This window comes from Erythranthe guttata, chromosome 13 (genome assembly GCF_056151865.1).
Source record: "Erythranthe guttata isolate IM_541 chromosome 13, IM_541, whole genome shotgun sequence".
Lineage (NCBI taxonomy): Eukaryota > Viridiplantae > Streptophyta > Magnoliopsida > Lamiales > Phrymaceae > Erythranthe > Erythranthe guttata.
In genome coordinates, this window is record NC_142545.1 from 14,804,355 (window position 1) to 14,819,158 (window position 14,804).

The 14,804-nt window shown below is 33.4% G+C and overlaps 3 protein-coding genes and 1 non-coding gene across 4 annotated transcripts; 1 reads left to right on the forward strand and 3 right to left on the reverse strand.

Moving 5' to 3' along the window:
* Positions 1-394: 394 nt before the first annotated feature.
* LOC105968453 (bidirectional sugar transporter SWEET2a) lies at positions 395-2,681 on the reverse strand. Its single transcript, XM_088811398.1, has 7 exons — positions 2,524-2,681; positions 2,243-2,394; positions 1,698-1,734; positions 1,396-1,612; positions 1,145-1,303; positions 930-1,049; positions 395-822 (listed from the first exon to the last, which is right to left on the reverse strand). Exons 2-7 carry the CDS (start codon positions 2,301-2,303, stop codon positions 709-711), a joined length of 708 nt encoding a protein of 235 aa, XP_088667524.1. The 5' UTR covers positions 2,304-2,394; positions 2,524-2,681; the 3' UTR covers positions 395-708.
* Positions 2,682-4,691: 2,010 nt separating this feature from the next.
* Positions 4,692-8,225, forward strand: LOC105969165 (5'-3' exonuclease family protein). Its single transcript, XM_012993910.2, has 11 exons — positions 4,692-5,049; positions 5,402-5,521; positions 5,732-5,855; positions 5,973-6,110; positions 6,223-6,432; positions 6,527-6,775; positions 6,862-6,985; positions 7,128-7,225; positions 7,311-7,350; positions 7,435-7,803; positions 7,886-8,225. Exons 1-11 carry the CDS (start codon positions 4,889-4,891, stop codon positions 8,083-8,085), a joined length of 1,833 nt encoding a protein of 610 aa, XP_012849364.2. The 5' UTR covers positions 4,692-4,888; the 3' UTR covers positions 8,086-8,225.
* A 1,546-nt stretch (positions 8,226-9,771) lies between these two features.
* LOC105968551 (protein S40-1) lies at positions 9,772-10,661 on the reverse strand. The gene has a single exon (XM_012993181.2). The coding sequence runs from the start codon at positions 10,428-10,430 to the stop codon at positions 10,029-10,031; it is 402 nt and encodes a 133-aa protein (XP_012848635.2). The 5' UTR covers positions 10,431-10,661; the 3' UTR covers positions 9,772-10,028.
* Positions 10,662-13,743: 3,082 nt separating this feature from the next.
* Positions 13,744-14,493, reverse strand: LOC105968568 (protein S40-1). Its single transcript, XR_016029040.1, has one exon. It is a non-coding gene; the product is annotated as a protein S40-1 (transcript).
* Between the last annotated feature and the right edge of the window lie 311 nt (positions 14,494-14,804).

Below are 14,804 nucleotides of genomic sequence, written 5' to 3' on the forward strand. Positions count from 1 at the left end.
CGAATGGGATAAAACAGGTACAAAATTGAGAATATTCCATGTAATCTAAAAGATTTCACTAATTTTGAAACCGCAATGATTGAACGTGTAGGATGTTTATAGTTGAGGGGTGGACGTTGTAATTACTCAAACATGAGGAGGTTTTCGTAATTTGATCATACCTCTAGGGGGTGTTAGTAATTTACCCTTAATTAATTAATTAATTTTAGTACCTGCCCGCAAACAAGTTGTGACGTTTTCTTTATGATAAAATTACGGTCACACTATAAGGTTAAATTACGAAACAATCCCCAACGAATCTTCTTACACTTTCACCTCTTACGGTTTCAAATTCAATATAATCTTCTAAATTTCGTGGAATGTTATCTAGTTGTACTCATTTTGTTGTTAAAATAATGCACCACAATCTGATATTTATAATATGTTCAATCTTTTCATGATATGAAAAGAAACAATGGTACCCATTCTAGTCTTATTTCCACACACATTGAAAACAATCACCTCTTTGTAGAAGTATTTGTGAACCAAGAACTCATACAAGTACAACACACACTCGACAATGAGAAAAAAAAAGAATTTGAAAAAAATAAAAAAATGTAAAACGCCGCTACAAGATCCGCCACCCGGGCCCCGTTATCTGCAAGATACTCTACCAAATGTATGTACTCCAATTGTAGCGTCTAAAAGACCCTGTGCATGTGCATATAACTAGGCGTACGACTCGAGCAAAGGCCTTCTGGAAGCTTCCGCAGAATTTCTGCTGTAGTTGAAGTACAGCACCAACTGAACAATCCCCAGAATTGCTCCAATCCCATTTGGAACCTGATTTAATTTTACGCCGAAATGTAAAATTACGAATCAACCCTTATAGTAACGAGCTATTATTATCATTTAACAGTATGCATAGTACTTAGTGTGGAGTGGCTTACATAGATGAATGGATCTTTCTTCAACATTCCGTATGCAAAGAAAGAAATACTCATCAAGAGTGTTGCGAGTGAGAGATAAAACGGCATGTATTCCACGCTTTTTGTCTTGATCACTAGATTCTGCGTGTAATAATGTTTTTCGAACACAAGTTAGCACTTATCACAAAAGATAAATACTTAGAAAAAAGAAAAGAAAGTATTCGATATGAACTCACGATAATGAAGAGTGGAGAAGCAAACATGGATATGAGAGAGAAAACGGAGAGATATCCAACGAAAAGTTGTCGATTTGGCGGTTCGAAAACCCTTATGCTAACAAAAACAATTACAGCAAAAACGGAGAAAACTGCCAGCACTAATCCCAGCATCTTCAACTGCAAGAGATCGATTTCAAGTTCAGCGATTGGGTGGATTAGTATTAGTATTAATGTGTTTAATTAAATCTAAAAATGTACGATATTTTTACCCTTTTGTCTTTATCTGCGTATATAACGAATATGATAATGTACACCAACTGGAAAACGGCTCCGACTGAGTTGACCGTGGCGACGAAGATTATGCCCGAACATACAATGGGCAAACCGTACCAAAGGCATATTAAGCAGTTCAAGAGGCCGTATATATAAGGAGAACCCGAAAACTGCTCCGTTGATTTGTTTCTGACAATTCGTCTAAATGTAGGTCTGTAAGAGAAATAGACGAAGAGCATTACTGACAGTAAATACGAAACACAACACTATTGGATTTTTTAATTTGTTAGGTACTTACATGGGTGAAACAAACAACACAAAGGCAAAGAGATTTCCTGCAAGAAAAAAAGACAGGTAAATTTTTCGGTTATTGTTAGCAGTTAAAACAGTTATTTAGGTCACTAGATTGATTGTCTTGATTTTACACTGAGGCTGACTTTATATATACAAATTAAGAATCATATGAGCATTCCTTCTCCCTTTCAGCATTGTTTCCCACATCATCTTTTAACCAATCAAGTAACAGAGCTACAAATTAAAGAAGCACAGAAATCTTGGCCGATCATTCTCAATTTGACCAAGAATTGACTAACATGATGAACTCGAAGAGATATTCTCTCACAGGAATATAATCAAACAGTTGGCGTACCAAGTCAACCTTTCAAGTGTAAAACAAGAACAGAGGAAAAATAAATGCAGATCCACCATTGTCGAAGCAGATATGTAGAAACAAAGCAAAGAACCCATTGATTGATTCAAGCAGCAAATCAAACAAGAATACCCCAATTTAAAAAAAAAAATTATTATAAAATAAATAAATAAATAAGATTTGAAGAAAATGACCTGCAAATCCAGCTGCATCACTGCACAATGAATAAGTTGAAAACAAGCCACCTTCAGACATGGTTTTGGAACGTCAAATCTTGATTCCTCTCTGCTGAGTAAATAATCTCTTCTTTGTTTCTCTTTCTCTCAACTCTCTCTGAATTGTAAAACTTTTTTTTTTTTGGCGAAGTGTCAAGCTTCGGATTCAATTTCAGAAATTTATATTTTATTTTTTTTCTTTCATTTTGAGGGAGCAAGTAGTCACGGTGCAAAATGATGGGCCCACGTTGGTCTAAAACAATTATCTTATTTGCATCACAAATTAGCCCACGTGCCTTCCATGATTGGTTATACCTTCGATTTGCTGCTTTTTTATTGTGTATAAACTATAAAATAAATAATTAAGAATAACAATCAATGTGGCCACGAGTCAATGGCACAGTCGTAATTCCAAGGCCTATTTTTTTTTTAATAAATTAATTAATTTGTACAGAGAAAACGTGGAATTTTTATTTTTTTATTTGTCAATAAAAGGCTGAAAAATTGAGGGGTTGGATGGGAAATTGTAGCTAATTAGCTATTGCATTTAAAACAACTGTCATTTTTTGTTTTCTATTTAGATACGTATCATTATAAATGTGACAATATGATAAATGTCGGAGTCTATATATTTTACGAAAAAATTGCGGTCACCTCTAAAATAATGTTAAATTACAGAAAAACTTCTTATATTTTGATAATTACAACCACCTCCTTCAAGTATGGATATTCTTACACGTTCATCCTTAAGGTGTTAAATTCAACATAACTTTCTATATTATGTGGAATGTTCTCTAACTGGTACTCGTTTTGAACACATCTTATAATCATCTTCCTTCGAAATATAGAACTCGGATGATGTAAAATGAGATAAACTGAGAAATATTCCAAATAATTAGAAGATTAAATTAAATTTGGCACCAGCGTAATTTAGTCTATTTTTTATTTTATTTGATGATGCTGGAACCTGGTCCACACAATTGGTGGTTGTGAGTATGACACAGCAAAACTTTGGTAATAAAATAATAACGGTCAATTAATTAGCAATTTATGTATGGGTGCCGGCTAGATATGTTGGGTCATTTTGATAAAAACAATATATTTTATTATAAATTATAATAATGACTTTGACCATTTTTATGAGGGTTATTAGACTACTATTTTGAAATCTACAAAGTCATTATTTTCCTACATAAAATACCATAATTTCTATATTAAATTGAGGTTTTATGGGGTTATATTATATATTATATAAAGGGGATATTGTGGCTAGATATGTGGGTACAAACAGCAAGGCGACACGCTGGCTTACCGGATAAGTATTTCCTAATCAACGGACTGGATTATTTGGTCCAACGCGAATCAATTAAATATTCGATGTTCCAATGTGAATATACGGATCTGCCCCTCAGACGAAATGTCAAATGGAGATGAGCATTTAGCAATTAGCACGACTCTCTTATTTTATGATTAACCATGTTACTCGTGGCTCGTTTGTTAATTAGTGTGTGAACATAATACTAATCTTAATTATTCTTTTATACATTTAATTGCTCAGTTTCCTTAGTCACATTTTCGTCATGAACTCACCGACGGTGACACCAATTGAGCTAACACACACAAGCTCCCGAACACGTCAGATATGACTGAAAACTCACAAACTTAGGTTAACTCTCCCGCCGAATCCCAAACTGATCACCAAATATCATGTTTCCCACACCCATAACCCACTCTCAAAAAATTGAAAAATGGAAGAACAAACAAAATTCGAATTTGCACGTGTCTTCTCTCCCTCTCTCCTATATAACGGTATCGAAAGAAGACGGTAAAGGTCGTACAAACATCGACCATCGTCACGGTCAGCTGAAGTATTGCCAAAAGCAAATAATATTAATTGAATGTGATGGTACGGCGAAAGAGGATAGAGAAATCATAAGAGGAATACGATTTAGAGGTGAGGCGGAGAGGTTTAAATACCCCAGAGAAACGATCAAGATCAAAGTATCAAGGTGAGCAGGACATATCAAAGTTCGAGAGAGTTCCATCAGACAAACGGGCTTTGTGATGGGCCATTTGTTTCAATTGGGCTGCCTCAGGTAGAAAAGGGTTAACGGGCCAAATTATTGATAAATTCGCTCTGGGCCCAAAATCCAACATTGGCCCATAATGTGAAAATTTAATTAATATAGTTTTTTATATATAAAAGCAAAAAAAAAAAAAAAAAAAAAAAGAAAAAAAGAAAAAGTAATTAATTATAAACAAAATATTATTAATAGGGGCCTCAATTTCGCCTAAGCCCCTTAAGTATTCGGCCCTGTCTTTTGTGGCCTTGTATTAACAAGCTAGTCCAGTTCAATGGCCCAAGCTGATTTATTCCCATATTACCCCCGAAAAGAAATAAGAATTAACAAAATACCACCACCACTCCCTCTCAATAATTCAACATCTTCCCGCCTTACTCTCCATCTCCCCTCTCTCACTCATGGGGATCTTAAATCCCCATTCACTACTTCAAGATTAGGGTTTCCGTCAGCTGAAGACGAACATTTCAATTTCACAGTAATCCGCCATTGTCAATAGTACAATTTATTCAATTTTTCTTGAATCATCGTTCAAGATCTGAAAATGGGGATACAAGGGCTGCTGCCCCTATTGAAATCAATAATGAATCCGATTCACATTAAGGAATTGGAGGGATGCTTCGTCGCCATCGACACATATTCTTGGCTGCACAAAGGCGCCCTTTCCTGTAGCACCGACCTCTGCAAAGGCAAACCCACATCCAAGTATGAATTTAACAATTGTATTTTTGCTTATTTCTATTTATGAATGTCATTTATTTCACATTCTAGAAAATGGGTTGCAAATTTTTCACTCAATTACTGGTTTATTGAGGTTGAAAATTTAGGGTTTTAGTTTGTTTTTAAGATTGGAAGTTTGGATTTGGATTTGGAATTGTTAATAGGTCAATTGCTGCCCAATCAATGTAAATAAGAATTGTATAAACACATCTCCTCGAGCCCGGAAAAGTGTATCACAGTTTTGAAGATGAAATTGTCATGTGTAAATGGCAACCGGTCTTAATGTATAACAAGTCGGAACAGAAAATAACTTAAAATGGCTTATTTTTTGTTTCAGGCATATTGACTACTGTATGCATAGAGTAAATATGCTGCGCCATTACGGTGTTAAACCCATTCTTGTATTTGATGGAGGTCATCTACCAATGAAGAACGATCAAGAGATCAAGCGAGCAAGGTACTAAATTCTCCGACGAAGATCTCCCGGGATAGATTTCTCCGAGTCTTTCGAGCAATTAATCCCTTTATTTTTCAAAAAGTCTCTAACTGTTTAGAGTTAGTATTAGAACACCCTAATTTTTTGTATGCTCAGAGTTTTTTAGCTGTTTGAAAACTGGTTTTAAATATAACTAAGTCAGTCTTTTCACGACACAAATTCTATTTGAAGGTCAAGGAAGGAAAATCTTTCTCGTGCCGTCGAGCATGAGTCAGACGGAAATCTAACTGCTGCTTACGAGTGCTATCAGAAGGCTGTCGATATATCACCTTCAGTTGCCTATGACCTTATCCAGGTAAAAAAATTGGTTATATTGTATAATTCTTTGTGGATTTTCATATAGATATAGCGGTTATTTTTCCTTCTCGACGAACTGTCAAGTATTTATTTGGTGTCTGGTTTTTTTCAACAGGTCTTGAAACGGGAAAACATATCGTATGTTGTGGCTCCCTATGAAGCAGATGCACAAATGACATTTTTGGCACTCGGCAAACACGTTGATGCAGTTATAACAGAAGACTCGGACCTCATTGCGTTTGGTTGTCCCAGAGTGGGTCTTAGTATTGTACTATATATATATATATATATATATATAGATGTTTTTTTCGGTTGCCAGGTGTTTTTTGTCGTATTGAATGAATCTCTATTTCTACGAAACACAGATTATCTACAAAATGGATAAATTTGGGCAAGGTGTTGAATACAAGAACGCCATGCTACAACACAACAAAGAGCTAAATCTAGCAGGATTCACCCAAACGATGTTGCTTGAGATGTGCATTTTAAGTGGATGCGACTATTTGGCGTCTCTGCCTGGAATGGGCCTGAAGAAAGCTCACGCGCTGATTAAGAAGTTTAAAAGTCACGAAAATGTAATTATTACTTTGCTAAACACGTTTAGTGATTTTAATCATATGATTTTGTCTGCTGAATTTCGACCGATGGGTTTTTGTACTTTCGATGCAGGTAATAAAGCACTTAAGGTACAACAGTGTTGATGTACCTCCTCTTTACGAAGAATCTTTCAAGAGGGCAATTTTGACTTTTAGGCATCAACGAGTTTACGATCCAATTAGTGAGGATATTGTACATTTATCCGAGCCAGTGGATTTTGTCGGTGAAGATGTAGATTTCTTAGGTCCGGCATTGCCTCAGCATGTTGCTAAAGGTATAGCGCAAGGGGATCTTGATCCGTTTACTAAAATACCAATCCAGGTATATTCTCGATTTTATTTATTGATACTTTTTATATTATCTACGTACGGATCTTTTTTCGATAATGTTTTTTGTTCGACAAGTAGACGGAATCTGGTGCTACTGAAAAAGTGGTTCAAGGAACTTACCAGCTCAAGAATTTCAAGCCCGACGGTGAAAAGAAAAAGCTCGATTTGCCTGCACAGAAGAATCTCCTAACTAACTACTTCTGTATCCAATTATACGCGTTTGCTTGATATATAGATTTATTTGTTCCTTCGTGTTTATATCATTGCTTGTTATGTGTTCCTAACTTCCAAATTCCGGTAGATTATTAAAAAGATTGTCGTCTTTTTTTCCTTAACTTGATAAGGTTTTGCTTCGCTCGAGGCAAAGAGGAAATTCCGAGCTCCTAGAATTTCACCTAAGCAACCAAATGAAATCAACGAAACTTCCAGCCATTCTCCAGTTGTACGATAAACAACTCGATTTTTTATGCATGTTCTAATTCATTCTGTTAATACTTATTTTTGATGATTTTTTTGTTTGAGATTAGGTAAAAGATGATTTGAAGTTTATCGAGGCACGAGATCGTGGTAAGGATGTTTTTTTGATGATGCTATATATCAAAAGCTATTTGTAATTATTCAATACTTGCTAATTCGTATATATACTCGTAGAACCATGCGAGAAGAGAGAAGTTGCAGCTTTTACCGTGGTGCGAAATTCAGTTTGTAAGCCTTGTATCTCATTGCACAAGGATGTGAACTCGGATCGGAAAAATGGGAAGGCGACAACGTACGTGAAGCAAAATGGGGTAGTGAGGAGTTCGTATTTTCTGAAAAAGTCCGGGGGCGAAAACGGAAAGGAAAATGAGCCGCTCTCTCCTTTGCTCGAGGAGGAAACAGTTCGTGTCGATAACTTGAGGATGAAGCAAAACGTTAATATCGAGAGAGAAAATGAAGAAATATTTACGAAGAAAAGAAAGATAGATCAAACTGACAGCCCAATACAAGAAGATTCAAACGACGATAACTGGACATCATCAGGTACAACAACTATTTACGAAACGAGCATTGAGTTATTTGTGAAAGGTTATTACTTTTGATTAATTTGTCTTGGTTCTTGCAGGCGGTTGCAGTTCCGAAGCAGAAGAAGGAAAGTTGGGGTGCGATATCAGCCATTTGAGTCGTTATTCAGACATAGCAGAGAAATCTATGGAGAAGTTTGTGTCGGTTATTTCGTCGTTCAGATATAATTCGTCCGGCACTCGTGCTAGTGGTCTTCGACCCCCTCTTAAAGATATCAACAACAATTGCATGAGAAGGTAATATATAATAATAATAATGCACACATTTTTGTTTTGTTTGTAATTGTGACTTATTTTAATCTCGTAAATTCCTATTTAATGCGGCACAATGCTTCGACCTTTTACTCGTTGTTGTTGGAAATAAAGTGCGTATTTTGAGTACGAGAGGGTTGAATTGGATGGATCGGGTCGAAATTAGCAGTTTTGAAGAAATCCTACTTGTTTTTGAAACATTAATTAAAAAAAATTCGAAATTGGAATTTTTTGGATATAAATATGTGTAATTTATTATGTATATTATAAATGTAATTTTTGGAAGAGAATAGAATTTTATAAATTAAAATAAAGAATTTGTTCAAAACAAAGTAAAATAAAATGAGGTTCCCACTTGTATACTTAATTAGTGGACATGAATAATAATTCAGACAAGAAGCGTGGTTTGGATAAAGACAGAAATTGTCGTGTGTATTTTGCTAATTGTGTAGTAATGATGACACTAATGAAAGTAATTATGTCGTGTTATATACTTATATACTAGTACTAATTAGTAATTAGTAATTACTTAATTATTAGGTGCTCCAATTGTATTCAATAGCGCAAACGACGCGCAATTTCTGACATTCTCGTAGTTACACATCGCTTTCTAATCTCTTGTGGTATTGGATTAAAACCTTGATTAATTAAGGTTGACATGATTTAATTTCTTTTCTTTTGACGCATTAGGCGTGATTAAGTCATAATTAAGGGGCTATTAAACAAAAAAAATATATATATAATTAATGAAACCCAAAAACTCAATTCTATGCAAGGAATAAATAATTGAGTTCAATTGAATTTAGTGGCTTTCATGTGATACACGTACGTACTATGCAAAGTGGGCCCTCTTCTGTTTCAAGCAAAATTAGCTTATCATTTCGCACGTGACATTCATAGTTCCCATGTGCCTAGCACAAGGATTGTCCCTGTGTGGCATATATATAAATTATTTAATCAGTAATTTCCTATAATTCAAATTATTAATTTTCTTTATTAAAATGATTTATTTTGAAATTGACAGCAAAAGATAGAGTCGCAAGAAAACGGCAAAATTAATGCAGTTAAATTTGGAATCAAGTAAAAGTATTAGTATATTATTAGTTAATTAGTTTAGTCTCGTGTCAACTTGGTTATAAATATAATAATGCACCCGTACAATATTCCCAAAATACTAGTTGATTATAAAAAATAAGAAGATTAATTGAACCGTACGTGTAATATTACTCTACAACTATGTAGCGCATATACGAAACCGGAAAACGGGAAAACATCACCGCGAAACGGCATGTCAAAAGACTGGGTATACTAAAATAAATTGGGAAAATGTATAAATATTAAGAGTATAGTGATATATCAATAAATATGAAGCATATGTAATTTTATTTTTTATATTTCCATACGAATTTATTTTGAAAATAAACATTATTATATATCAACTATCAATTTGTGATTGATCATTAAATAATGCAATTAATTAGAGAAACAACAAAAACATTTGAAAATTTGTTATTCAACTTTTGAAAGTTACAAAATGACCCATAAATTGTTCGGTAGGTGTCGGCCACGAAACGTTTCTGAAAACGAGTCGGCATATATCCAAAAATGCAATGTGTGTATTCTAATTACAACATAAACCTATTCTAATTACAATATAAACTTTGATCAAATATATGAATCTGTCCAAATCAGACAATTATTTTTGAGGAAACAGAAAACTCTGTCAACTAAGTACAACATAAACCTATTCTAATTTACACCCTGGAATCTGGATCTTTCCAATATTCTTCATAAATTACACATTATTTTCCACAAATAAAAATTAAACAAAGAATTATTGCTATAATTTTTTCTTATAATTCAATTTCCATTAATTCTCTTAGAGGGGAATCAAAATTAATTAATTAATGATTTTCCCATTTACATAAGTGATCAGGTTTCAAGAAAACCAGTCATCCTGAGAACAGAATTTCTAACTTGACTCAAATCCCTTCCTTTGAGAGTCCTCCCATTTCCGGTACAAACGGAAAACGCCATCATCTTTCCGGCCACGCGCCGCCGCCCTACGATGATGTGCGGCGGCACCATTTCTCCCTCTTCGTCGCCTCCGGAGAAATCCGATCGGTCAATATACCGGAGCCACGACACATTCTCCGGGATACTCACCGGACCCGCGGCGGCCAAATTCCTTCTAGTACTATTTGGCTTCATGATCTTTTTCCTCTTACTATTTCCGGAACTTGGCTGATGAAAATTACTGCACGCGTCGTCGCTATCTTCGTGTTCGACATTTTCTTGAAATATAACTTCCGATTCCTCAAATTCTTCTGCCATAAAAAAAGTATATATACTAAATTAAATCAAACACAGTGTGTATATATATGTGATATATATATATAGATATGGAGCTGTATATATATAGGAGATATGATGAATGAATGATTGAAATGTGAAATGGTTGTGATTTAATTTGATTGGGAAGAAGTTTGTGTGTGGTCCCCACTTACGTACACCTCTTACCCTAAAACAAAAATTTAATTTGACAGTATATAATATAAGTCACAGTTTAATAATTTTGTCGTTGTGTTTATTTAATTTTTGTGAAATTATTATTGACTATTCACTCTTTATTTTTGTCTACTTTCCAGAAGAAAAATGAAACACGACAAAAGATTACTTGTTTGTTTACATTTACATAGAGCATCGGCAAGCTAAGTAAGATTTTTTTTTTAATTTAATATATAATGTTTGTAATAGTTTGACTGATTTAATTTAATTATGTACTTAATAATATTCATAAGAATATACTATTACAATATACAATTAATTAACATCTGTGATATTGTAGGGTATCGAATTTGACTAGATCTAACTAATCCACTTACAAATTAAATGGGTACTGCATTTAATTTTTAAGTTTTAATTATTCTTTACCAAGCAAAATTAAATAATCAATAAGTTTAATATTATTTTATTGTAAATACAATTTCATATATTTGATCAAAGCTTATATTTATGAATGCGTGTGGGACTGATCAACTAGTTGAAAAAGAATATACCATGTTGTTCTGATTGGTTCACATTTGTGTGCGTGTGGACCAATTGTTTGATAAATCATATTTCTTTAATCTTTATATTAATAAGTTAATTTGCGTATTATATTAATTAGAATAATAAATACATATATACATATATTGAGTGTCCAATTAATTAGCTCCAGAAAATGCTGTCTCCTTTCAGAAGAATATAAATAGTTCCGTGCATGCATACAGCACACGTGTGGGTATGTCATTAGCAGTAAGATTAAGAAAGCATATTAAATGTTTGTGAGTTGATTGAAGCTTAATTAAAGCTTTAATTAATAGGGTTGATGATGTGGATTAGGAGCCGTGGTTTAGAAGCGAACGGCGCCGTATTAGGCGATCCCGTTTATAAAGAGGTCCCTTGTTTTTTCTAGGTCCACCTAATTATTGTTAAAGTAAATGTGGCGTCCCAGTATGCTGACACGTGTATTGATGGCCGATTTATTCGACGTTACACTTGATTATATATTAACGAGTGAATTAAAAAAAGAATAAAATGAAATTGGAACAAGTGAAAATTGAGTTGACGTAACATATTTACTTTATGAAGAAAAAGACAGGCCCATAAAACGTCATTTCATGCTGTTGGAATTTAGCCATATCTGTATGGAATATGGATAGTCGTATTTAATTTCTAATCTTACTTTTTTGATTACGACTTTAGCCTTATCGAAAACGTGTTTCTCATTATTACTCCATCCGCCTTTTTTTTTTTAATTATTATTTTTTATATATAATTATAATGACAAATTAATAAAGTAAGAATATAAAATTATAAATAAATAATTTTGTCAAAAATGAACTATAGGCAAATTGGTTAACAAGATTAGGCACGTTGAAGCCTGTGGTGGCCAATGTAATGCTTAATCACACTATTTCAAATTATGTATCACAACTGAACTATAACCGAGCCCGTTATTGAGAAATTGGAACCTGGGTGTGTTTTAAGAATTTGTAAAAATGATATCCCAATATACATATTAATTCGTTTTAACGAGCACAATTATTTATTAGGAGTTGAAAATTTTGAAGATAATATGACTCAAATATTGACCAAGTTAGCAATGTCAATAAAAAAATTTACAGGTTTTAGAATAGGGTCACGATTTTTTTTAAAAGTACTCATAGAAATATTATTGAACCACTAATATGTAACATTTGTTCAAATAACATAGTATCTTTACACACGAAACCTATATTCAGAACCGGCCTTACTTATGATAATTGAATTGATAAATTAAATAACATTACCAATGAGAAAAAGTTTTACTTATTTAAGAATCAATTATCAAGTCCAACTTTTAAGTTCAATGGAGAATCAAGTAATATCGAGGCATTATCTTATATTAAGTTTGTGCCGAAGATGCACGCAAGTACTTCTCATATATATTACAAAGTATAGGCTTTATTACAACATTTGTCAAAGTCCCAATCGGATAAGGTATGACTTTAGAAGTATGTATGTGGTTAGTATATGTAAATTTTAATTCTTGATTTCTTATATCATGTTGTTGACAAATTAATAATTGGTATTCAATAAATTTTATTATTGAATTCTTCATAAGGCAATACGGGTCTATAAGTCTAATTTAAATAAATGAAGCCCTAAATAAAGAATTCTTCATAATCTATTTTCTTTCTTGATTCATTAGTTAAAAATGATTAAATTAAACGAAATGAAATCCAAAACTCATTCTCCCAAATAAGTAAAATAAATAAATAATTGAATTTTGATGACTTCAACTGAATTTTGGGGCTTTTATGATGTACACGTACTTTGATATTTTCAATGGCCCTACTTTTGATTTCAAGTAAACTACCCTATCATCATGCACGTGGCATTTTGATGTACTATGTCTATGCGATCGAGATGAATAATGTTTACGAGATATTAAATTTGGTGAAAAACATCGGACGATCTAATTTGTACTGAAATTTTATATAAATAACCATTTACTAAGCCGACATATATATAATATATATTATTATGTGTAGATTAACGGTTCAGTATCACTCGGTGTATGTAGTATCTGCAAAATCAGTGAATAGATGCTTCAAGTGTATTAAGAAAATGTAGAAATAATTAATTTGATTAATAATTATCATAAAATATTATTTTGTAATAATACGAATCAATCAATTTTGACCGGTGGATAATATTAGTCAACGAAATAAAATGCGTACAATGTTTGCTTGCAAAGGTGAAAGGCCTATTAATACTAGCTAGATGCTACGGTATACATAGAAGATTAGACTTTTAGAACAAAACGACAAAACAAAGCCGTTAAATTTCGTTGCAGTATTTAATTACAAAATATAAGATTTCGGAATCTATTCCCCAAACAAGAACGAGGAATATTATACCGTGTTAAATATGTACTAATGTCTACGTTAATTAATCTGACACGTGTTAATTATCGCATAAAAGACAAAACCACATTTACATTAAGGCCTCAAATATTCTTTAATTTAATCCTACATGTAATTAAATTATAATATTATATGAATAAATTAAAACATATCCAAAATGAATTTAATTGTGTGTGTGTTGGCCTGTGTCCAAATCAGACAAACTCTGTCAATGATTTATTGGCGTAATGCACCACCCAACAAAGCATAACAGAAACCTACTCTGTAACACCCTGGAATCTTGATTTTTTATATCTAACACACAAACCACAATTATTGTACATTTTCCACAAATACTAATTGAATATAAATAAAACTTTTTTTTTTATATAAATAAACTATTTTAATTAATTAATGATTTTCCGATTTGTTTTACAATCAATGAGCATATACATAATTCTGGGGAAACTCATTGTAACTCAAGTTTCAAGAAAACCGGTCATCCTAAGAACCGAGTTCCTAACTCGACTCAAATCCCTTCCTTTAAGAGTCCTTCCGTTTCCGGTACAAACCGAGAACGCCATCATCTTTCCGGCCACGCGCCGCCCTACTATGATATGCGGCGGCACCATTTCTCCGTCGCCGTCGTCGTCACCAGCGAAATCCGATTGATCAATATACCGTAGCCACGAGTTCCGGGACACATTTTCCGGGATATTCACTGGAGCCGCGGCGGCGGCCGAGTTATTCTTGTTATTATTTGGCTTCAGCTTTTTCTTCTCCGCCGCCGCCTTATAATTCCTGGACGGCTCATCGACATCGTCGCCGCCGTGGTGAAATATAACTTCAGATTCTTGAAATTCTTCTGCCATTAAAAAATAAAATAAAAATGAAAAATTCTTTTTTTTTCTGTTTCTTGTGATCGATGAGAAGTGTATGGGATTGAAAATGGTGGGTATTTGGAAAGATTTATAGGAAGAATGAATGATTGGATGTGTAATACAATTTGATTGGTGGCGTCACTCTGACTGCGGGTCCCACTTTAATTAATTTAATAATCTCCCTAATATGATTTCTTAAAATACTAATCTTTGTGTGTTACTTGTGGCATACGGCTTATTTGCTGTCTATGTATTTTTCATGTTTGAGGTATTGTAAATCACTAAATCTACTTTTAATTTTTAGAATTATTATCGACTCTTGTTTTTCGTCTACGTATTATTCATTGCTTTTTTCATAAAAGAAATACGTGGGCAATGGATAATACGTGCGTATT